Genomic DNA, 26415 nt, shown 5'->3' with positions numbered 1-26415 from the left:
TGGCTGAGATAACTGGCAGGAGTAACAACATATCTATTAAGAGTCTGGAGCCAGAAACAAGAGCTTTCCCTAAGTACACTTGCTTCTTGCTGTCCTCTACCCTTTGCACAAGGCTTGTTTTGCTTGGCTGTAGTCCAGCTATGATTTAGGGTAAAATAGGCTTAGCAGTTTGGTTTCAAATTCTAAATATTAATTTTATTTTAAATGTACTATATTTATTGGATGGTTTATAATAAATATAGTAGCTTTAAAATACAATTTAGAGTTTTTCGGTCTTCTGTCTTTACAGACAACTGCGTAGAGACAACATTGGGGAATAATGGAAAAGGATTAATTAGTGTGTGTTTGATTAACATCATGTTAGATAAATTTCAACATCTTTTGTAACAACTCTGAAGGAGAAAACAGATAATTATTTTTCTATTTATATTTGGCTAACTTCATACTAGTTAACAATGTCTATATAAACTTTATCTTAAAGGTATCAGAACACTCGCATAGTTTTCAGATTGCATCACAGTCATTTCTTAAATGATAGCAAACTGACATTGGCTTTCCTTTATTCCTTTAGTTATTATAAGTGAACTCTTTGCAAAGTTGACAGTCTTGGGCTGTTGGTATTTATGTTTACTAGTTGCGATTATATAAGATTGAATAAATGAAGAAAATTAAAAGATCAGTAATAATTTCAATCGCGATCCCAGATTTGCTTCTGAAAACAATACCACATTTGGATAAGAGCAAGGAATAGCAGCATATTGATCTCGTCTAGTGTGATGATAAAACTCAAGATAGAAGCTGTACAAGGAAACACACATTCTCCAATTGCTTCCAAAACTACTGCAATGTATCAGGTATGTAAAGGAACTAGCTGCTTATCTTCAGAATGGACAAGATATTCAGACATTTGAAACATCTGTTGCTGAGCCACCAGAAATGGTTGCTGCTGACTGGTCAGTCAAAAAATACAAGCTAAAACATCTGTGTGACAGATAATCATCTACAGCTACATGAGTCACTGATGCTGGACCATCTGTAAAACATTCCATATGCCAGTTGCTCGGCATCAGGTGGGTTACCCTTAAAGAGAATCCAAGAGAGAATGAGATCCAGATTACAGCACAGTTAGGAAACATATTTATTTCCTCACTGTACTCCTTCTGCATGCTTTCAAGTTCAAAGCGGATTTTTTTTCTTCTGTGATGCATTATAGTGCTATTCTTGCAGACCTGATAAGGCAGATGTTGCAACCCTCATGTGACATCTGGCATAGTTCACATAAAGAGCACATTTACAGCAACTTTAGCACTGATACATGAAATAAATTCCAAGCTTTTTTTTGTAAACCTACATAATAGATTTATATATGCAAGTGAATTTTCAGAACATGTGCACATATAATACACATACAGAGAAAGTAGGCACCGATGTCTGTTTCATCAACCCAACAGTAATATTTCCACAAGAACTGAAGAAAGTTAGATCATTTGTCTGCTGAAATATCCTTAATTTAAAAAAAAAATAACTTTTCATCTTCACCAAATATAACTGACTACTTCCTTTCCATGCAATTGTCACAAGATGTCTCAGGCTCCCAGTCAGAGATCCAGGGGGGAGAAACCCATATGGCTGTGGTAGGAAAGCAATTGGAGATCAACCTAATTTTGTAGAAGTGGGAAGGAATCAAGGATGCATTTATTTATTTCCTAGCAGCTGTAAAGGATGGAGAAACTGACAACTGAAAACAAGCACAAAGAAAAAGCTGGAAAAACCTTTCAAAATCAATAGTGCATTGTATTTGACCAAAGAGGCCAACCAGGCCATTAGACAGTCTCTAGGAAAGAATAAAATCCTATATTCATAAGATAGAACAGTGTTTCTTAATTCTGGAAACTCCAACAAGATGTGTGGAATTCTCAACAAGCTTGGAAGTCCACATGTCTTCAAGTTGCCTGATATGACCAATAGTAGGACATGGCAGGTGACAAGATAAATCAGGTTATTGGCCTCAGCTCCTATTGAATAATACCCCAAAGGCTATCTGATTATATAATTTTAAAGATATGTTTGACAATTGAGAATAAAGCATAGAAATTTTAGCAAGTATGTAGTGGGCTCCAGATCCCGTTTCAACCAATACGGTTGGAACGGGCCCGGTGTCACGCACATGGATGCACACGACACACACACACACACACACATGCGCAGCGCACACATGCATCATACCTGCCTGCAACACCTCTGCAAGACTCCGCGATGCTCCAGCTGCTCAGCGGAGCATCGCTTAGGCACTTTACGCGCCAAAGGCTTAAAGGACAGGTAAGGAGTTCAGGTGGGCAGATGGGCCATCCGGAACACCGTACTGGAAAGGTACCCGGTGCTTCGGGCAGGGTCTGGTATGCCCATACCGGAATGTACCGCCTGCAACCCACCACTGTTCTAGATACTCAGAAGGAAGAAAAAAATCATGAACTTCCAAAAGATTTTAGCAATCCTCATTATCATTTGAAGCAGGATTGGCAATGTAAAGTATATACTTGTCTTCATACACATTATCTTAAATATACAGATGCAGGCTATACAAGGCTTATTATTTAAATGTTACTCAATATACAGAACAGCTACAAACAACATACAAAGATTTTTCTTAATAGATACCCAAGGGAAAAAAATAGTCCTAATCATTATAAAAGACCAACTGTTAAGCTACTTTTTATTGTTTGTTTAATATTTGTATTGTGTGTACTCGTATATATGTAGCTAAACAGAGATAGACACTATCTTAACATTAAAGTGAGAACATTCAAAATGGTATCAGCAGACAATAAAGATCTTCATATGCTTCAAAAATGATTTGGAATAAGGAGGTTGCACCTTCTGCAAACACACTTGTAACACCATTTATTAAAGATGCCCAGCTTTTTCCAGGCTTCCATGTGTTACAGTATGCAAAGTATGCAAAGTTGAATCTTTGTTAAACTGAAATTGTCAGGCAACATCAATAAATAATGAAAAAGTGCCGTGCTCATTATTATGTAGAGCCTGAATCACTCTTTTTCAATCATTTCTGAAGCATTCACATTCCTGGTAATATCTATACTTTACTATTTTATAAAATCACTCAAATACTTTTAGATAATTTATCATTTATAATCTTCCACACTTCTATAATAATTTAAAATTGTATGAAATTTATTTATATTATCTGTTCTGAATATTTTTTAACAAGAAAAGTCCATAGAGATTTTCAGTCATCCAGGTCATGGTTGTCCCAAAGATGCTTTTTCAGGAGGCAACTGGACTTTCTTGTTTTTTTCTTTGAAGATGTTTCACTTCTTATCTTTTGTGCAATCAAAATCTGATTTGATTGCATACTATCTGTCCTACCTTTTTGTTTTTATTTCTTCACATGTTTCTTATCCCAAGGGTACTTTTTTAGGAGACAACTGGACTTTCTTTTTTTGTTTTTGTTTTAAAGATATTTCGCTTCTTATCCAAGAAGCTTCTTCAGCTCTGACTGGATGGTGGGGAATGGAATGGAAGGATTTATATTTCTTGCAGAGTGGGTCACAAAGAGGAATCTTTAGAAGAACCTCCAAGTGCTTCAACAATCCTCTAAAAGTATGCAAATGACCAGCTGTCTGCAAGGAATATAAATCCTTCCATTCCTCACCATCCAGTCAGACCCGAAAAAGCTTCTTGAATGAGAAGCAAAATGTCTTTTTAAAGAACAAAATAAGAAAGTCCAGTTGCCTCCTGTAAAAGTACCCTTGGGATGAGAACATGTGAAGAAATAGAAACAAAAAGGTAGGACAGATAGTATGCAATCAAACCAGGGTTAAAAAATTTAGAATCTTATTCATCATCTTAATTATTTTAATATTTTTATTTGAAAAGAAGTAGATGTTCTCTTTGAAATGAATATAGAGTTAAAATATGCAATTGTACATACTGAAATTTAATCTTCAAAAATAAGTTTTACTACCTAGTTTATGTGAGTGGAAAATTGGTCTTTTAATCTGAATTTGAATAATCATTTATTTAAACATCCAAATTGTTCTGACCCCCTCCTCCGTCCAGTAACGAAAGCCGAGACAAGCTTAAGTGGAATGTTCTTTAATAACAAGACCAGAATCTTGGTGGCTGAAAGCCAAGTAAACGAACAGATAAGGACCTTGGCAGCAAGTCCGACAAACCTTGGCAGCAATTCAAACAAACCTTGGCAGCAATCCAGCCTGCCAAGTTAGTTTCTCTTTAGTCAAAGCGTTGACTTCTGCAAGAAGTGTGTGGCACAAGCAGTCTTTTTTATAGTCTGGAGAGAAGCCTAATGACCACCAGCTGAGCTATTGCTCCTGACGCCGAGTAGCTCTTTGATGGCGTGCATCCAGGAACAACTTACTGTTGGTTTCTGGATCACTCTCCCTTGTCTCCTCCCCACTGATCCAAGGCTCAGGCACCACCTGGTGGCCAACCAATCTCTCTGTGCCCTGCTCAGAGTCAGAACCCTGTCCAGGGTCCTCCACATCCTCAGGCAAGGACCGACTCATAGGGCCCCTTGCTGTCGGAGTCTGGTGACAGCTCCAACGGCTCCTGCTGGGCCACAACACTAATATAATATAAGGATTATATAAAGAAATATATAGTCCCTGATCTAGAAATATAGTTCTTTAATGAAGAATGTATATATTTGAATTAATAACTAGATTCAATTTTATATATTTATATATTTTTTCTTTATAAACCAGTGTTTGCAAGTTATTAAAATGCAAAAGAAATTAACTTCCAATTTTTTGTATCCCAGAAATTACAAAGAATTTGCATGTCCATCTAAACCAGGGGTGCCAAACTCAAGGCCCATGGGCCGGATCTGTCCCATGGATTGTTTAGATCTGGCCCATGGGGCCATCCTGGAAACAGTGAAGGACTGGGCTGTGGTGCTTCTGCCAATGAAAATGAAGTTTGGGGAGGCTGCAGTTGACCCCCCCACAAAAAAACTCCATTTTTTCTGCCTGAAGGGTAGCAAAAAAACTAAAAGTAGAACAAAACAAAAGGAGAATGTTTCCCTTTTTGCATTTGAGCATCCAAGACAGGAAAAGAGAAAGGTAAAGAGAAAAGACAAATAAAAAGATGGGAAGATGGGAAGAGAGCAACAAAGGAAAAAGAAGGAAAAAGGGAAAGGAAGAAGAAAGGAAAATGAAGAGAGAAGAAAAAAGAAGAAAAGGAAGGAAGGAGATTATAATGAGAGGGAGGAAGGGTCTGGGGGAAGTCCTGCCATAGCATTTGGCCACCACAGGTGCCCCCAACATAAGTGACACAAGCTGCCCATGCTTACCCTGGCCATACCCACCTGCCCCCCCAAGGTCAAACACAAGTCTGATGCACCCTCAATGAAATCAAGTTTGACATCTGTGATCTAAATAGTGGCAATGGGAGGGGAAAGAGATGGAGAAAGAGAGAGGAGAGTTTTACTCAACATGAAGATCTAAGCTGACTACTGAATGCAGTACACAGATAAACTCACCAACTTTACTCCCAAGTGTCAACCGTCCTAAAATAAAACTTTCCTGCTGTTCTTGAGATTAATACCCATGTAGATATTCAAAGAACAAAAGACTCAAAAGGAACAACTAAAAGTAGCAAAATAAGGGGCTTTAGAGATAAATTAGGTTGCATGCTCTCTGCAAAGTACTCTAAGAAGCATGACATAAATTCCTAAGGGAGATAATTTATACTAGTCAGTTTAGCTAAAAGCAATATTATGTACAGATCCATTGATGCATTTAATCACTTCTGGCAGTAAGCAGCTGTTTATTTAAATATTGAAAACAGAGTTTTCTTCTTTCAACCTGAATAAAATCCATTTAGAGAAATTGTCTTCATTAAGTAAAAATTAATATTTTATAAAAACAGCAATATCAAAGCAAATATTGCTATAATAACTCAAAAATATCTAGTGTAGATGATTAAGAATCATGTGAATTACAAGATGGAACAATTATCTATTGATAATCTTGACTTCTTTACAATTAAGAGTTCCATGCCACACTGTAAGATTGCAGTTCACTTCAAATATTAGGAATCTGCCATAATATTCTAATATTATGAATGTTTTTACAATCTTGAGGATCGATTTTTGCAATTTACTCAAAGCATTTTTGTGACAAGAAATCATGGGCTGTAACTTTAGAAACCCCTGGATATGGAAGAGTTTGGTGAGGTGGCAGGACTCAAAATAAACAAGGAAAAAACTAAGATGTTCACAAAGAATCTCACAAATAAACAGAAAAATGAATTAACTGAAAAGATGGACATGCAAATAACTAAAAAAATAAAATATTTGGGAATCTGGTTAACAGCAAGATGTACAATTATTAAAGAAGACAACTACATTAAATAAAGATACTTGGAAAAATGGAGAAATCTACAATTGTCGTTGGTCAAAAGGATAGCCACAACAAAAATGAATATTCTATCAAAATTGCAATTTTTATTTCAAGCAATTCCAATAAAACTAAGAAAAAGGTTTTTTTAGGACCTAAACAAATTGATTTTAAAATTTGTTTGGCAAGGCAAAAAACCAAGAATCAAACTGAAAATGTTATAAGAGACCAAAAGTAAGGGGGAGGGGGTGGACTACCAGATTGGGAGCTATAGTACCAGGTTTCAGTGCTCACATGAGCAAAAGAGTGGCTAAACTTGAAAAACAAAAGAATATTGACCTTAGAGGGACATGGCTTACAATTGGGTGGCACGCATTTACATGGTATGGGAAAAGTAAAATACATAGATACTTCCAAAGGCATTATATCAGAAATGCTCTGCTCTCTGTATGGGAAAAAATCAAACAGAAACATTACATGAAAATACTAGTCTGGCTATCTATGATTGAAGCGCTAATACATCCAAATGCTCTTGAACTGGAAAAAAATCATAAAGTATAAAGATATCCTAAATTAACAAGGGGATTTAAAATCGAAACAGGAACTAAAAAAAAAACAAGAAATCGATTTGTGGCCATATATTCAAATACAAACGAGATACAAGAAAGATGCAGAAATATATGGATTCTGTGAAGAACTCTTAGAACTAGATAATATATTTCTAGGGACAGACGATAAAGAAAATAAATTATATAGCTACTTATTGAATTTTAGAATGGAAGAAGAACATATAAAAGAAACCATGACAGTATGGACCAAAATTTTTGGATACTATAGAATTAGACAATTGGCAAAAACTTTGGGAAATAAACTATAAACTAACTATGTCAACAGCATACAAAGAAAACATTTACAAAATATTCTACAGATGGCATTTGCCACCAGCAAGAATGGCAAAGATGTTCCAGAACACATTGCCAATGTGCTGCAAATGTAAACAGATACCAGGTTCCTATTACCATATGTGATGGACTTGTCCAATGGCAAAAAAATATTGGTTAAAGTTAAAAAGGTGGTTAGAAGAAATATCAACATTTCTTTAGGTATATTACTGGGAAAATATAATAAAACAATTACATATTTAATATTATATGTGGTAATGGCAGCAAGAATTATGTACATACAAAATTGTAAAAACATAAATATTCTAATAGATGAAAATAAAAGATTAGACTGTGCTGAAATGGAAAGGTTAACAATGAAAATTAAGGATAAAGAGGAAACAGAGTACTATTTAACTTGGGACCTACTTTATAAATGGTTAGACAAGAGAATAGAAGCAGAAATTAGTAATTTATAATTAAGAATGATAAATAAAATAAAAGTTTATGTATCTATCAGTTGTGGGTTCCAGATCCTGGTGCAAACGGTACAGTGCAACGGGGCCAGGCATCTACCATATGCATGCGTGCAGCGTGTGCGTAAGTGTACTTACCGCCCGCGACTCTTCTGTGATGCTCCAGCTGCTTGGCGGAGCATCACGCAGGTGCTGTATGCTCCATGCACGTGCACGGAAGCCCCAAAGCTCAAATACAGGTAAAGAGCGCGGGCGGGAGAGTGGGCTGGCCCTCCAGAGCACCATACTGGAACGGTATCTGGTGCCCCCAGAGAATGAGGAGCTGGATGGAGTCACTGAAGCAATCGGAGTGAGCTTAAATGGACTCCAGCGGATGGTAGAGGACAGGACGGCCTGGAGGAATGTTGTCCATGGGATTGCAATGGGTCAGACACAACTTTGCAATTAACAACAACAACCTATTTTATAGGCACTTGTGATACATGTCTTCTCCAGATTTATGTTCCAGGAGGACTAGGTTTCATATTTGTATCTTATATAAGGGTAGATTTGCTCGAAGTTCTGTTGAAGTGCTCTTAAACTATGGCTGAAACTCAGCTCTCAGCTCTCATTTTTTTGTAGAATTCAGGCAGATGTTTGAGATAGACAAAGGCAAATAAATTGGCAGTTAATTTGAACAAATGAGATGCTCTGTTTAGGGAAATGGATTAATCTGGATTTTTTTTTAAAAAAAACAGATCTTTGGTATTAAGTATCTGTACTCCATTGAATAATTAATAAATGAATAATTCTAAGTGAATAATTTATTGTTCTCCTGAATTCAACTCTAGCATGGAAACTTTGGAAGGTCAAAAATAGTTTTTAGCAATCTGGACTAGGTCTTTTTGCCTTTGCAGATAATGAATAAATTTCAGTTGATCCAGAATACAAATTTTAATTTCATGTGATCTGAAACTGATAGAAATAGATCAGGAAAAGAATATTTGAATTCTATAAATACTGATTGAGAGTGCAATCCAGTGTGTGTGGCTCAGTGTGTTTATGTGTGTATGTCTCTCTGTGTGTAGGAAAAATACATGCAGGAGTTCTTTCATTCAAATATATACAACCATCCTCAGTTACATCAATTCAAGGGTGCATACAACTTGAAATGTACAACAATGGAAATTTGTTGCTTAAAAATAAGAAAATAGAAAGGTTATAACAGGATTCAAATTGGGTAATGATGTGGAAGAAATTGGATAGAATGTTACAGTCCTTTTTTTTCTTTTTCTCACAATATGAGAAGATGAATCTGAATCAGAGAGAGGCAAAGAGCTCAGATTATGGATTCACTCAGATTCACTTTTTTCCTAAAGGTCATGACACACAGAAAAGACTGGGGCCTGAGGTAAGTTAATGCTTTTATCATCCTTATAAAAATAATGAAAGTTTATAGATAGTACTAGGCTGAATTATACAGATTTTAGCAAACGAAAAAGAAATGAATCTTTGCACAGAACATCTAGTTTCAATCATACGATTACAGATGGCTATCAATTTTTGTGAGGGCAAAAGAAGAAAGAGATGACAGAGAAAGGTGGATGGCTGGAGTCACCAAAACAGTAGGTGTGAACTTAAATGGACTCTGGGGGATTGTAGAGGACAGGAAGGCTTGGAGCAGGGGTACCCGTTGGTCAGGAGGCCCCATATCAGAATGCTCCATCCACTCGTTCGCTTTTTCACTTGCCCCACCCATCTGCACCATGCTGCCAAAAAGTTCCCAAAAGAATAACCAGAAGAAGAATAACTGCTGAATAGCTGGGGGTGGGTGGGAGGATATTGGGGAAGAGAAAAGAGGCAGAGGGCTGCTAGAAGAGTGTGCACAAGCTGTGGGTTCTAAAAAATGCCTGAATGAATCCAGGAAGAGGGAAGAGGCAGAGGGGCTGGAAGATATTATAGGAACACATGCTTCCAGTCCCTCTGCCTCTTCCCTCTTCCTGGATTCACTCAGATGTCTTTAAAGCTCACAGCCTGTGCACAGCACACATTCTTCCAGCCCCTCTGCCGCTTCCCTCTTCCTGAATTCACTCAGACTGTAATAGCCTCGTAAGTCCTCGGATTTACGAATGATAGCTTGGCAGCAGCCAGGCGCATCTTAGCCAATCAGGCACACCTGCGAGTTGCCGGGCTGTCATACGAAAGGCTATTGGCTCGTCCGTCTGACAGCTCCATATAAAAAGCTGTCAGATGGAGGAGAGGTGCCGGTCTACTCACAGTTACTGTTCTTGCGTGTAATAGAGTTCTTGAAGGTTACCTCAGACGCCTCTTCTTCTTTTGTATTGCTGCCGATCTAACACAGACATTTTTAAAACTCACAACCTGTGCACACGAACACACTCTTCCACTCTTTTAAAAACGAGTGAATCCAGGAAGAGGGAAGAGACAGAGGGGCTGGAAGTCTGTGCATGTGCACAGGCTGTGAGTTTTAAAAATGTCTGAGTGAATCCAAGAAGAGGGAAGAGGCAGAGAGGCTGGAAGTGTGTGGGCTGTGGGTTTTAAAAATGTCTGAGTGAATCCAGGAAGAGGAAAGAGGGAGAGAGGCTGGAAGAGTGTGTGTAAGATGGTCAGTAATGTTGAAGGCTGGCGTGACAGCTATATTTCCTCTGTAAGTAGCTGTTTTATTTTTTATGTACTTATTTTATTCTTATTTAAGTAGTAAGTGCACAAAATAATAAATTTTCTTTTTTTATATCTTCTTTTTGTAGATCATTCTTTGGGGCAAAGAATTCAGTGACAACAATTTGGCCACTCCCACCCAGTCACATGACTGCCAAGCTACTCCCACTCGATCACATAACTGCCAAGTTACTCCCATCTGGTCACATAACTGCCAAGCCACTGCCACTGCCACTGCCACTCAGTCAAACTAATCCCACCCAGTCACATGATCACTAATTCACTCCCACCTGGTCACATGACCACCAAGCCACTCCAACAAAACAGACCACACCTACAGAATAGGTTCTAAAAAATTTTGAAACCCACCACTGGACTGGATGAACGTTGTCCATGGGGTCACAATGGTTCGGACACAACTTTGCAACTAACAAAAACAAAAATCATTTTTTTAAAAAATGATAAAATAACAACTAATGGTTATTAGTCATCCTGACTATATTTTATGCCCTAGATCAGAGGCACTATGCCCCTTAATGCTAGGTACTAAAGTAGTAAAGCACTATAGTAATTACTGCTTGAAAGTTTATTTGGGGAAAATAGTTGGCTACGGGGGGAAACAAATATGGGACCTGGCAGATTTTATTTTTAATATTTCAGATGACTTAAAATAGTTTAGTGTGCATGGTGTAATAGGAATGGCATCTTTTACATCAGAGATACTTGAAACAGTAAAAGTTCTATTGCAGTGTCAGTTTTTTGATACCTGTGACAATTTGTTTAACTGGAACTGCCAGAATTCTGTTCTTTTTATTGGGCAGAATGGAGTTCTAAAAATTATGATCAAAGGACTCTAGAAGGAAACAAGCTGTCATCTTGATAGAATTATATTAAATCTGGCAACAGCAAAGTATCTTTAAATAGGAAGCCGAGTTCAGGTTTCCACACATCCATTTTTCAGAAAGTGAGGGCAAGACTCTCTGCTGACTTCTAGATGAGATGTCAAAATTTGCATCTCAGCTAAAATGTATGAGAAGGTCACTGTATTGCATCCCATAGGTATAAACCTCCAATGAGAAGGGATAATGTTTCCTACATCAAAACATGGGTTTCTGAAACATGACAGAAGAAGCTATCTGGTTTTTTTTTTCCTTTCACTAAATTGAAATATTGCTGCTCCAATTTACTTGTTTCTTTTTTTTTTAATAGTAGAAATATTCCAAAGAAATCTGTGTTTTTTGGTCTCTGTTAGTTTTTGTAGTTATCATTTGAATCACTGTGTTGGTTTATATCTGGAACTGATTATAAGAGAAATATAATTGGATCAAATACTTTTTAAACATTGAAAATACAAAAAATATTCTTACTGGGGGAAATCTATAATAATATAGTTTTTCCAGTTTTTATTAATAGAAAATAGTAGGATTTATTATTAGAACTACTTTGGCTTCCCACTTGGAACTATAAAAACCAGGAAATATTATTTTGCATTTGGCAGACCATGTTGCATTTCTAGATGGCTGTATATGGCTATGAATGTCTGTGTGATATAATAGTTAAAGAACTGGATTAAGTTCTTTAACTGGGAAGATTCATATTCTAGTCTTCATTTAGTTATAGAAGCAATCTAGATAAATCATTCTCCCTCAATTCTTGAGAAGAAAACTATAAAGGATTCATCAACTTCATAGTTATGAAGAAATCCTCCATCAAGGAACTCAATGATTTCAGATAGGTTGCTCTAAAATCTGCAGTTATGAAGCTCTTTGAAAGCCTAGTGCTGGCCCACCTGAAAACCATCACAGACTCACTGTTATACCTCTTGCAATTTGCCTACCGAGTAACTAGATCGACAGATGATGCTGTCAATATGACTCTGCACTACATCCTACAACATCTTGAATCTCCAAAGACCTAGCAAGGGTCCTCTTTGTAGACTTCAGCTCAGCATTCAATACCATCATTCCAGATATTCTTCTAACTAAATTAAATCAGCTAGCTGTAACTGACCATATTTGCAAATGGATCATAAGCTTCCTAACAGACAGGAAGCAGAAGGGGGAGCTAGGCAAAAATCACATTAGATACCTATACAATTAGCACGGGAGCTTCCCCTCCCACCCCGGACTGTGTACTCTCTCCACTTATCTTCTTTCTATACAGCAATGACTGAATCTCAAAAGATCCATCTGCTAAACTGTTGAAGTTTGCAGATGATACAACAGTGATTGGTCTCATTTGAGACAACAATAAATCTGCATACAACTAGCCTTGTTGTGCAATCAGAACAATTTTGAAATAAATACACTCAAAACCATAGAAATGGTGGTAGAAACCCTCCTATACTACCACCTCTTACAATACTAGACAATACAGTATCAACAGTAGAGACCGTCACATTTCTAGGTTCTATCATATCTCAAGACTTAAAATGAACACCTAACATCAAAAATGTTTTCAGAAAAGCACAACCAAGTACGTTCTTTCTGTGCCAACTGAGAAAGCTCAAACTTCCCAAAGAGCTGCTGATTCAGTTCTAAGAGGAATTATTGAATTTGTCATCTGCACCTCTATGACTGTCTGCTTTGGCTCTGCAACCAAACAAGACAGAAACAGACTTCACCGGATAATTAGAACTGCAGAAAAAAGCAATTGCTACCAACCTGCCTTCCATTGAAGACCTGTATACTGCACAAGCCAAAAAGAGGGCTGTGAAAAATATCTACAAACGCCTAACATCCTAGACATAAATTATTTCAACTTCTACCATCAAAACAACACTATATATAGGGCACTGCACATAAGAACTACTAGACACAAGGACAGTTTTTTTCCTGAATACCATCATACTGCTAAACAACCAATTCCCACAATACTGTCAAATTATTTGGGAAGACTATTTAGAAAGACTGTATTACTCTTATTCTTTTTATACTTCCTAGTATGATTTGATTGCTTATTAGCAACCTATGACTGTCACTAAGTATTATATCTTATGATTCTTGATAAATGTATTTTATTTTTCTTTATGTACATTGAAAGCAATGTGCACCAAAGACAAATACCTTGTGTGCTGAATCACACTTGGCCAATAAAGAATTGAATTCTCTTCTCTTCTATTCTTTCACTAGACTAGCTGGGTTGGTTACATTGCAGACCAACCTTCAATGAAGAAGTTTTTATCTTACAGTGGTTTGGATTATTATAATAATTATCTTAATTAATTAATAGAACTAATAACATGCCTGAAAACATAAGAAATCAATATCAATTGAAAACAATTTTATGGAAAAAACATGAAATGCAGCTAATCATTATGCTGTATTTCTTGAGGAAAAATATCAGAGAGATTTTGTCTTTCAAACAGTAATAAAAGATTGCTTTTCCTCAAGCAACTACACGATAGCAAAATATATTGAAAAACCTAGGAAGTTCAAGATATACCAATGCCATCTTGATTAAACATATGGAACACATAGTAAATGAAAAGCCCAGTAGAGTTGAAGTTGAGTAATCAAAACATCCAAGTTGAGAGAGGTTAACATGCAAGGATCAGATCTAAACTTTGAAGTTCTCTAGTCTTCATTTTTCCTAATTAAAATGAGATTTAATAATCAAACCACTGTATAAACTATATAGTTAAAATCCAGGTTGTGTTTCTAATTTGATTGGGAATTTTAAGAACATAGAATAATAGGAATGAAAGATAACCTAAGATAATCAGTAGCTCAAGGGAGGGGGGAATTACCTAGTGAGATGGATATAACATATTTTGAATTTATTTTTGTCATATGATTATATCTACTATCACAAAAAGAGAAAAAATAATTTGTACTCAGGAATCCTAGAAGTTGCCTAAATAAACTTCTATAGGAAAAACGTATGATGTGTTAAAATCATGAAGTAGATGTATAAAATACATTACAAAATATTCTATCATTCAAAACTATAACATAAAATGATCATATAATAGATAAATGATGACAATGAATAACTATATTCTGATCATTAGTCTTTTTAATTGTAACAAAAAATGTATAGGCCCTTATGTAGCCCCAATGAATGTGCACTACATTTAAAATGGGACTACTTGTTAATTTTATGCCTTGTTGTTGTAAATTAAAATAACTGTTTCTGTTGTGTAACATCATGCATAATGGCCTGTTTAGAAAATATGTAGGCTATATATGAACTATCGAATCTCAGCTTAATAAGTGGAACTATATATTAGCCTTGGATTACTGTTTCCATTCTCCCTAATGCATGCATGAATATAAAGCAGAATTCTCCTATTAATGTGATTGAAATCTTGGCTTTTTTCAATACTTACAATCTGTTTAGGTGAAATAGAAAGTGATGATTAATTGAGTTCTGATCTGCTTTCAAAAGCACTTGCAGACATAAAAGGGATGTTGCAGAAAAGATTTGTTAATATATTTATATCATTAAACCAAAAATGCTGTTGTATAATCACACTCACAGAAAATTCTGATACTTGGCAATGATTTTTTTTTAAAAATGAGCAAAAGTACCTCTCCTATAAACTGAACTTATATCTAGCCATTTTTGTCTTGAATATATGTGTTTTACTGCACTCTGTCATGTATTGCACTCATAAAAACTTACTTTGTTCATGTGAATTTGCTGCTGGTACTGTTTCTGCTTCTCCAGAAACTGCTGATGCTGTTGTTGAATGACAAGTTGAGCCAAGGTGCTCTGGGGGAGGGGAGCAGACTGGGTTCTGTTTAGTGGCCTGTGTCGAGGTAATTTATGTGCAGCTCTTAGGCCAGGTGAGACACTTTCATTGGTTGCCAATGGTGACGGTGGATGAAAAGGGCCTGTACCTGCAGGTCAACAACATACATCTCATCAAAAGAAAAGCCAATGAAATGTAAGATCATAGTTATCATTTTTCATAAAATTGGACTAATTAAATATAGAATTAGGCATGTGTGATATTTGAATCACCAATGTACATTTTTCTTTCAAACTAAAGAGAAAATTTACTGCAAACAGCAAATTGAATTAGTATCTGCAATTGGATTTATCATAAAGACTGCACATATACACACTTGGTTTTAGTGCTCAAATTAATTTGCATAAAATGGGTCATAAATCCTGATGTCCACATTGAATTGATTTTCTGAATAGAACCAACAAGTCAAATCAATACAATGATTTGGACAGTTGGAATCAAATTGGAACAAATTTGTCTAAAGTAGAAAATAGCTATTTATTAACACAGTATTAATATTTCTGTTCCTTTTCTTTTTAAAAAAGTATAACATTAACATTTGATTTAGTATAAAATAGAAATGATAGAAATGATTGCATGGTGATTACATTAATATTTTTTTTAAACGAAATATAAAAGTTAACGAATTTGATGAAAGCAGAATCCTGATAGATAAATGTAAAAACTTCATACTTCTGTCCTTTGTATCTCTTCTAAAAGATTTGAATAATCAGATTTCTGATCCTAACAATTAATATATATTAGAAATTATCTGTAGACAGTTTTTTGACTTGGGGAAATATTTTCTGCTATTTATGATTGCAATGGACTAGTCTTGGATTTACTGGAACTGAGTTTTTGGGAGAATAAGATGGATTCATGTATATTTTGTCACGATGTTTTTTTATTTTGCCAGCTGTGCTTATATTCTAAGACATACGGTAGGCTCAATCTTCTCTGTAAGCTACTCCGCATGTCCCTTTTGTTCTTTCTCTTTCTCTTTCTGTTTTGCCTGCCATGAGGAGGTAGGCTAGGAACTTTACCAGAATGTAGTTATTAGCCAGTAAGTTTGTTTGTTATTTATTTTACAATAAAAATGTGTTTTCTTAGAATCTACCTCGGGTTTATTTTACTTAATCATAAGGTATACTCCAAGGAAAACTACGATTCACCCCTCATCAAACACAGGGCTGAATTTCCAACCCTCACATATTTTATATTTTAAACATTGTATTATTCAATAATAATTGTATTTATTTTGTGCCTAAAATTTTGAAAAATACAGTTGGCAAGAAACTAGGGCATTTGGATCAGAGCGTATTTTACATTGCAATATAAAAACAATGTAGGGTTTGTAGGTGAATTCTGAATTGAAAATTGTTTATCTTTGAGATAGTAGATATTGGGTTGTTTCAAGGCAACTCCCTATTTTTCTCTACAATTGAATTTTTGGTTAAAAATAAAGTCTTTTTCCAATAATTAATTCATAATTACCTGTGGGTAGAAGTTTTTGCTGCCTCATTTTCTCCTTCAATAGCAAATGTTGCAAGATAGCCTGATGGCTATAGTTTGGCTTCCCCTCTGGAACAATGGGAACAATGGGCGGAGGACTTGAAAGTGAACTGATAGTCCCCCTGGGCTGACTAGATATGGCTACTCCTTGCCTGATTGAGTGCATCTCATTATTTTGCTTTTCTGCAAATGGTGATGATACCTATAGAGCAAATGAAGAAAATATTAAAAAAGAACACTTTCAAATTGCACATTTAAAAACTGAACAAAGAAGTTTTAAAAACTTTATTATTCCCATGGCACAAGATAATGTTTAATATAGAGATATGGCAGGTAAATGAGGCATCTTCAGCCCTTCTTGTCATTTAGCATTTCATATCTGTATCAATTTTCCAGATTTGCTCCTTGTCAGACAAAGAAGCTGGTAAAAGATAAATACAAAAAGTGGGAGTCAAAAGAATTAAATTGCCTTGGCATATACATAAGTTGAAAATTATTAGATCTATGATAATTTATTTCCTTACTTGAAATAACAACAAAATTATTGAGGAAAAATGTAAAATAAAGACTATTTTAACAGTATATAATTTCTATGATTTCTTGAAATCATTCTATATTATTTTAACCCTGCCTTGAATAACAACTTGAGAGTATTCTAAGACATCTCAACTAAAGTCAGCAAAAGTACTCCTAAACCAATCACTTACTGTGAGTGGTGGTTGTACTGCCGGAAGTCCTAAAGTGATGTTAGGTAAAGAAGGAGATGCATAGAGATTCAAAAGGTTCATTGATTCTTCATTGATGAGAATGCAGTGTTGTGGAACCTATGGAAATTTTTTAAAAGAGAAGATTGTGTTTGGCTCTTGTTGGACAAACAAGAAAAAAAGTTTCCTCTTTCACACTAGTGGTATTCTGATAATGAAAAACTTTATATTACAATTCTTAGAACACAATTTCACAATTACAGGTAGTAATTTCAAGCCATTGGAACATAGAATGGTGAATTAATCCACAGCCTACTTGAAATTCAGAGTTAATTGCCAATATATCTGGACTGTGATAGCTTAATAAGTTAATCTTCACATTACTTTTTGTTCATTCTGCTTTCATGGAAAAGCAAAACCTAGCAGAGTTGTCAAGTATTTTGTTGGCACCTTGTGTGCGGAATGTGGCTGGGGAATAATAAATACTGCAGTTCCGACATTAGCTGGGAATTGCCACTTTCTCTTCTTCGTCTGTAATGGTAACACTATTTATCTAAGCTTATATATTGTGCATTGGTTATTTGGTTCCAGTTCTTTCCATAGGGTTTACAAGGTGTATGGCTTCTTAATTTTGGATATAATCCAAAATATTGAAATTGGCTAAAGTATTACTATTTTGCTTCCTATAATATAATACGAAGACAATGTAACATGCCCTTTAATGACTTAACACGATATTTACTATATGTAAACAATTTCTAAGTAGTTAGTCACTCTACAGCAGAGTGAAACGTGCTTTTCTGGGCATGCTTTTCTGACACTTATTGAAAGCTCTTAATAAAAATGTTAATTTTGCCCTTTCCTTTTCTGAAATTCATGTTCTTCAACATGTGGCCTACTATACCTTCTAAAATTACCCTTTTTTTTGTTATTGTTTAACTCTTCCCTCCTTCCCAGATTTTTTTTTACACAATAAGAGCTGCAAAAGGTCTTACTGGACTTTGGAACTCTGGCATGATATGGTCCTCAAGGGAACAACATCCTTGAAAAAGAATACCCTCTGTAACAGTATGACACAGGGACTGCTTTCTTCCCAAACAAAAAGCATATGGCACTCCAATAATAGACCACCTCTATGAGGGATCCTGTGCACTCAAGCTTTGACTAAAATAAATATAATAACTTGTCAAGCATGTTGTGTAGAGCTGTAGATTTTCCTCTGGACAAACCTGGGATATCAATTAACGTTGGAAAATACCTAGAGTTAATACAATGCAACCTCAGACCATCAGTAAAGAATTGAACAGCACAAAAACACAGGATGTTATTCCAAAACATAACCTCCCTATAGAGTTTGTTTGGAGACTAAACGTATCATTGACATCATAAAGAAATTGTCTATATAACTCATCTATTAGAATCATACTGAAAACATGCAGCAGTGTAAAATATTTTTAGTCATGTGCACATGAAAATAAAAAAGAAACAATGACAATATATACACAAATTATATGCTGGAACATGACAATAATAATTCTGTGTGAAATAATGTTTATATTTTATAGATGTTGGAAACATGCAAGTAGTAGATTAGCTTGTGAACTGTTCTTTACTCAATACATTGTGTAATAATTTTAATCTATATTTCTTTATATTTCACAATAATTTATGTATATACTTTTACATATATTATTTAATGTGTCTTTAAATGCCAAGATTTAGAAATATATGGTTAATATATTTAAAAGTAATCTTTAAAGCTTACATGTGTCACTAAAGTATATCTTTAAAATCATTTTTATCATCAAAAATATACTTGGTACTATCCAATTAGTATGTGTTTAATTAAAAAATATATAATTTCCTGCCAGTAATGTATCATAATAGCTATTCTGAAATGGTGTAAATAGCAGCATAGCAATATCCAGTGGAATGAATGGTTATCCTCTGTGGTCAGTTGGTTCAGAAAATGTCACACAACTTGTGAATGGTTTTGTTTTCTTGAATAATAGAGATCAGAAAAAGCCACAAAATGTCAGGCCCAATGCAGTGGTGGATTTCAAAGTTTTTAAAGAACCTCTTCTGTAGGCGTGGCCTGCTTTGTGGGAGTGGCTTGCCAGCCATGTGACTGGGTGGGAGTGGCTTTCTGGCTGTGTGACCGGGTGGGAGTGGCTTGGCAGTCATGTGACTGGGTGGGCATGGCCAACTTGTAAAATGTGGTGAAACTTACTGAACAATGCTCTTACTTAGCAACCAAAATGTTGGCTCAGAAACTCTGGCATTTGAAGCACGCAAGTCTTAAAGCTGTCAAGTTACAAGACCCTTGCACCCCTAACCCTTTAGAAAAAAAAACCCCAGGGATGTTCAAACTTGGCAGCTTTAAGACTTGTGGACTTCAATTCCCAGAATTCCTCCTCCAGTCATATTGGCTCAGGAACTCTGGCATTGAAGTATGCAAGTCTTAAAGCTATCAAGTTACAAGACCCTTGCATCCCTAACTCTTTAGAAAAAAACTCTCAGGGATGTTCAAACTTGACAGTTTTAAGACTTGTAGACTTCAACTCCCAGAATTCCTCCTCTCACTCTTCATCTTGATGATGTGTGGATGGGAGGGGGGAGGGAGCTAGGACCAGTTTTAAAGGCACTGTATATTTGTGGAACCTCTTTTATAGAAGATGTTAGAACTGGCAGGAACCAACCACTGGCCCAATGAGAATATTCCGAGCCGGGAAGAATTCAGATTAATTATTACATGCATCCTTGGGCAAGGGATGTGGCACCATGGTAAAGCACATACTGATTCAAAATATCCCAAGTCCAATCCCTAGCATGCCTATGAAGGGTGTTGAAATATTCATGATGGGAATCCTGGAATACTACTGTTTAGCCTTTCAACAAAAATGATAATAAGATGGGCAATTATTTGACTTGGTATATAGAACTTTATTTCATTCCCATCTGACATGATTTAAACTGCCAAATCAGATTCTCCCACCAGTTTTGACCATAGACTGATGATTGGATGTTTATTCTCTATACAGAGCATATGTGGCCTATGTTAAAGACCTTTAAAAAGGTTTTCTTCATCTACATCCCATCTTCCTGATCTTAGAGGAGTTGCCATTTAAAAAAGAAATCTAAGGTGAAATTCTTATGTAGTTCTTTTTTTTAAAAAAAACACACCATGTAATAACTACAGCAAACACACAGAATACTTCAATAAAATGTTGTTTCTGTAGTTGCATTTTCTGTTTGGGGAGCTGAAATGGTAAGCAATATTAAACAATCCAAGGGGAATTCCCTTGGATTGTTGTACTTGCAAGATATAAAGTAACCAGTTTGTTCCTTAACTGTCTAAAAAGATAAACACTCTCAGTTTTTTCTCAATTACTGAGCCCATTGAAGAGGTATGGTTAGGAAACGTGGGTCTACAGATATTTTGTACACCTTCTCTATAGAACATCCCCAAGTTCCCTGATAGTTCTTAGTACAATCATATCCATATTTAAATAAACATAACTCTGGTTTATAGAAATTATATAACATATAAAACTACAAAATTATATGAAATATGGGAGAACACAGGGGTTAGGTAAAAATTTAATTGGCTATTTATAGGAATTCCTGTATAAAATAATTTAATAATGTGGATGCATGCACCTAAACTAGAACTGACAGACCTATTTCTATTGTTATAAGCAATTATGTTTCTCCAATTTATTTTCTAATACACATATTTTTGATAATTGAAATCAATAGTTCCACTTGAAATAAACTGATAAATCCAACTATCCTAATACAATATATGAATAAGCAGATGGAAAATATTTCCATATAATCAATATATATTCAAAACAATAATGGAACACAGATTAATCTTTATACTAAAGCAGTTCCCTTGCTGAATGTAGGTTACTATTTTCTTACCTCTTTCTTCTTATTTCTTTAGCAACAGGTATGTAGTATTTTACATCAAAATCCTTTTTAGCCTACACGCAACAGAGATCTTAGATATGCACAACATATGTTTTACTTATTCAATGATATCCTGGTTCCCTAATTAACATTTCAACAGCAGAATAAATAATACCATGTAATAGTAAATTTATTTGTTTTAATATTCATCAAAACATTCTTTTTAAAGGCTGCAAATATGTTTTTCCTCGCTCTGGTATGTTTTAAAAGATATTTAAAATTAGATTATGAGAACCTATTTCTTCATTAAGAGTTGAAAAAGTATCTCCCATTTTATTGTTTAATATGATGAAACATTTAGCAGAATCTTTCCAGAAGGCATTAATGCTAGAAAATTAACAGATTGTGCAGCATTATTTTCTTATCCAAATTAAACTTTCTATGTTAAAATTATTGCTGTATGGATTAGTGTATTTTGAGATTCTATATTTTTAACTTCCTGGAATCTTATCCAGAGCTTTATAACTCAAAAACACCACATGTTAGCTATCAATGTAACCTTTTAGGGAAGGGGATTGTTCTGGGCCAAAGAGAAGCTACTTATCAGTGTGAAGAGGTCACACGCCTGCCCTTGGATCAGAGTTCACACATACAATTAATTCGTTATTAGAAAAAGTCACTGTTGGAGACTGAACTGGGCTTTGCAGCTTCAGAGGTTATTGTCCTGCCAATGACCTGAAGAATTATCCCTTTAGCTTTCTAACTGACAAATTACTTTCCCTTATGCTATTTTTTTTAATCAAAATTTTTCACAGGTTGCAATCTTGCAAATGTTTTTCCATTTCATTTTATTGAATTTAGTAGAAATCAACATAATGCAAGTATATGCAAATTACATGCTAAATAATAGATTTTGCAGATAAATAGTTTTTTAAATTAAGTTTTAATAAGTTTTTTGATGCATGAATCCAAGTCCAGAATGCAGCTAAATACAATTATAATTAATACAATCATATGTTTAAGAGTTATTGTAAATAGTTTGCCTGATGGTTAATAAAAATATGTCAATTTCTCAATTTTTGTCTATGATGTGTCTTCCAATTCTTTTTAACTGAAATGTCAGGCACTTATTTTACAATTTTCTGCATATAAGGAAGTGTTTCACCAAAACAAAAAAATGCCTACATGCTAATAGGGCTTAGGTGTCCCACTTTTCTTTCATTCATGGAAGAGTTTGGTAATCCCCATCCATTTTGCAGTGCAATGGGCTCCAGACGATTACTAATGCATCTTTGCAGGAGGGGTCTTTTCCGCAACCATTAAAGGAAGCAGTGGTAAGACCCCTCCTCAAGAAGCCTTCCCTGGACCCAGCTATTTTGAAAAACTATTGTCCTGTCTCCAACCTTCCTTTTTTGGGGAAGGTTGTTGAGAAGGTGGTGGCGCTTCAACTCCGAAGGACCTTGAATGAAACGGTTTCAGTCCGGTTTCAGGACTGGGTACAACACGGAAACCGCTTTTGTCGCCCTGACCGATGATCTCTGGCGAGCTAGGGATAGAGGACATTCCTCTATCCTGGTGCTTCTTGACCTCTCAGCGGCCTTCGATACCATCAACCATGGTATCCTTCTGCGATGCCTAGGGGAGGTGGGAGTGAGAGGCACCATTTTACGGTGGTTCTCCTCTTACCTCTCTGACAGGTCGCAGTTGGTGTTGGTCGGGGCCAAAGGTTGACCCCTAAGCCCCTCAAATGTGGTGTGCCACAGGGTTTCCCCTCCTATTTAAAATCTACATGAAGCCGCTGGGTGAGATCATGCGACAGCACGGGGTAAAGTACCACCAATACACAGATGATACTCAACTGTATCTTTATGCCCCATGCCAGCTCAATGTAGCGGCGGACATGATGTGCCTATGCCTGGAGGCTGTTAGGAACTGGATGGGGGTGAACAAACTTGTGCTCAATCCCAATAAGACTGAGTGGCTTTGGATGCTGCCCCCGAAGGACAGCCTAGACAGTCCATCCTTAACCCTGGGGGGTGAAAATTTACACCCCGTAGAGGATCCAGGGGGTCCTCCTGGATTCGCAGCTGAAACTGGAACATCGTCTATCGGCTGTGATCAGGGGGGCCTTTGCCCAGATTCGTCTGGTGCACCAATTGCGGCCCTATTTGGATCGGGAGGCACTTCAAACGGTTGCTCACACCCTTGTCGTCTCAAGGCTGGATTATTGCAACACGCTCTACATGGGGCTACCCTTGAAAAGCGTTCGGAGACTGCAGCTAGTCCAGAATGCGGCCGCGCGAGCAATATTGCATGCACCAAGGTACACCCACGTTACACTTGTCCTCCACGAGCTGCACTGGCTACCAATTGGTCTCCGGACGCAATTCAAGGTGTTGGTTATTACCTTTAAAGCCCTACATGGCTTAGGGCCAGCGTACCTTCGTGACCGCCTACTGCCACATACCTCTCAGCGGCCAGTAAGATCCCACAGATTGGGCCTCCTTCAGACACCGTCAGCTGGACAGTGTCGGCTGGCGGGCTCCTGGAGGAGAGCCTTCTCTGTGGCTGCTCCAACTCTTTGGAATCAGCTACCCCCAGAGATTCAGACCATACCCACTCTCATAGACTTCAGGAAAGCTGTAAAAACCTGGCTGTTTCAGGAGGCCTGGGGCTGTTGACCTCATTGTTGAGGTCCAACCCTGATTAGAATGAATGTATGTGGTATTGTGATTTTAAACTGTCTTTTTTTTCCCTCTTTTTTTTCTCTTTTTTTGTAAGCTGCCCGGAGTCCTTTGGGATTGGGCGGCATATAAATTTTGATAATAAAATAAATAAATAAATAAATAAATAAATAAATAAATAAATAAATAAATAAATAATTCTATTCTGCTCTGTTCTGCTCTGTTCTATTCTAAAATAATTATAACCTTGGATTTTAAATTTCTGGCAAATTTTAAATTTTATTTTCCTCCAATTCATCAATGTTTAATTAAAAGAAACAGAGTATATCTGAGATTAAAATATGTTTATTATAATCAGAATCAGAAAAGAGCTGGAACGGACATGGAAGTCTTCTAGTCAGACCCTGCACCTTACACCTTATCAGACAAGTGACTGTACAGTCTCTTTTTTAAAAACCTTTAGTAAAGCACCCACAACTTCCATAGCAAGCTGTTCCACTGGTTACTGTTAATTATCCTCACTGATAGGAAGTTTGATCTTAATTCCAGGGTTAGTTTCCCTCCATTGTTTCTTGTGCTTTGGAAAATAAATTGATCCCCTTCTGTTTGCGGCAGCCTCTCAAATGCTGAAATACTGCTATCATGTCATCACTAGTCTTTCTTTTCTCTAGACTAGCCAAACCCAAATTCTGCAACTTTTCTTAATATGTTTTAGTCTCCAGGCCTTTAATGATATTAATCATTTAATCATGCTCTTCTTTGCATTTCTACCAACGTCTCAACATCTTTTTTGTAATGTGGTGACCAAAACTGGATGCAGTATTCCAGATATGGCCTTTATCATTAAAGACGGACTGTTTTGGCATCCCAATATTTTAGATCGGGGTGTCAAATTCAAGAGTGCTTAAATCTGTCCTACGGGCCTGGCCTGGAAATATCAAAGGACCGGCCCACGATGCTTCTGCCAGCCAAAACAGGCTGCAGGAGTGCATGCAGCCCCCATGTGGCCCATTTTTGGCCTCCTTGGCCTCCAGCAGCACTCTGCTGAGCAGAAACGGGCTGCGTGTTGCCTCCTTGGCAACTAGTTCATGTTATTAACAGCTGCAATATCTTGTGATCATGTGATCAACTTTTTGACCTTCTGAGAAACAAAATCAATGGGGAAGTCAGATTCATTTAACAACTTATTAATTTAACTGTGATGATTCGCTTAATAACTGTAAAATGAGGCAAAACTCACTAAACAAATGTCTCAATTAACCACAGAAAATTTGGGCTCAATTGTGATCATAAGTCGAGGACCACCTGTACAGTTGCAGTGCAGCCACTCTGAAACTGGAAGGAATGCTTTTCTAAAGAGGGGTGGAAAGCCAGATGAAAAAATCCAAGCCTGAAATCTCTGAAGATGACACTGGCTAAAGGTAGAAACTCAGAGAGAACTTTTATTTTCAGATTTAAAAGGATAGGCAGAGTGTACTGTTAGAACCAAAGGGCTTTAAAGGCGACAATAATCTCTCTGAATTGCATCCAGAAATGAAATTATAATCTGTGTAGATCTCAACAGATGGATGTTAAAGGATAAATCACCCGGTATCCATAACTACTTAAGCACTGCATTTTGAACGTGTTATAGTTTTTGGTATCTTAAGATTAGTGCAGTCCTTGAAATATCAGATACACAAAACCATTATTTTCTTACCTCGGCTGAAGAATTCAAAGGCAATACTGATGTTTCATTCTCTGTATTTCTTGTAGGACAATTACATGGTGAACTTGGGCCTGATCCTGGAGAACTGCTACCAACTGATGATTCTGGAATGTTGGTAAAAGAAATAAATCTAAGTATGATTGGTCATTATAAAGTTTCACCTACAATAGAAAATAAGTTGCCCACACAATGTATTCCTTTATTTGTGTTATAATTTTTCTTTACCTCATAATGTTTCCAATACACAAAAACCCACAATTTATTACTTGAGCAGTAATTTTTCTCCTTCCTCAGTAGTAGGCAAAATACTAAAAAAAAGTTCCTAACGAGTAAAGGAAAAGGAAGTACCTTTGGCTGCATTCTCTGCTGCCTCTGTAAGAGACCAGCATGATAGAGATACTGGACTCCCAAAGGTCAAGATAACATGTCATCAATTCATGAGGCCTGCTGCCATTCCTAGGCTGTTTGGATAAACCCCTGGAGGACTCAGTTGTGAACTGGCCTTTATATGAGCAACTAATAAAAAACAATACCTCATTTGCAGTTCAGTCAGTGAATTTTAAGGGAAAAACAGTTATCTTCAAAACCTTAATATAGTATCTTAATGATTTTATCATACTTTGTTTTTTTATGTGTGTATATAATATGCCAAAGCAAAATGGTATGTTTATAAATACTATTCATCATACAAACATAAAATGTCCTTTTTATATAAAAAGTAAATGAACAGATGGCTCATAAATACTGTCTTCAAAAATAATC

At 36.2% G+C, this 26415-nt stretch overlaps 1 protein-coding gene across 1 annotated transcript in view; it reads right to left on the bottom strand.

Moving 5' to 3' along the window:
* The window catches only part of LOC106557200 (histone deacetylase 9), a 294128-nt gene that overhangs the window by 2830 nt on the left and 264883 nt on the right, over nucleotides 1–26415 (bottom strand). Inside the window, exons 14-17 of the mRNA XM_014076373.2 lie at nucleotides 25645–25757; nucleotides 17350–17466; nucleotides 16625–16844; nucleotides 15022–15239 (exon numbers count right to left, since the gene is read on the bottom strand). Of these exons, the coding sequence (XP_013931848.2) occupies nucleotides 15022–15239; nucleotides 16625–16844; nucleotides 17350–17466; nucleotides 25645–25757 (668 nt within the window). The remainder of the gene's footprint in view (nucleotides 1–15021; nucleotides 15240–16624; nucleotides 16845–17349; nucleotides 17467–25644; nucleotides 25758–26415) is intronic.

Source organism: Thamnophis sirtalis, unplaced genomic scaffold, assembly GCF_051295495.1.
Source record: "Thamnophis sirtalis isolate CommonGarterSnake01/CBP01778 unplaced genomic scaffold, rThaSir2_p1.2 scaffold_4, whole genome shotgun sequence".
Lineage (NCBI taxonomy): Eukaryota > Metazoa > Chordata > Lepidosauria > Squamata > Natricidae > Thamnophis > Thamnophis sirtalis.
Note: the sequence above shows the minus strand (reverse complement) of the source record. Positions and strands in the feature narration are given on the sequence as shown.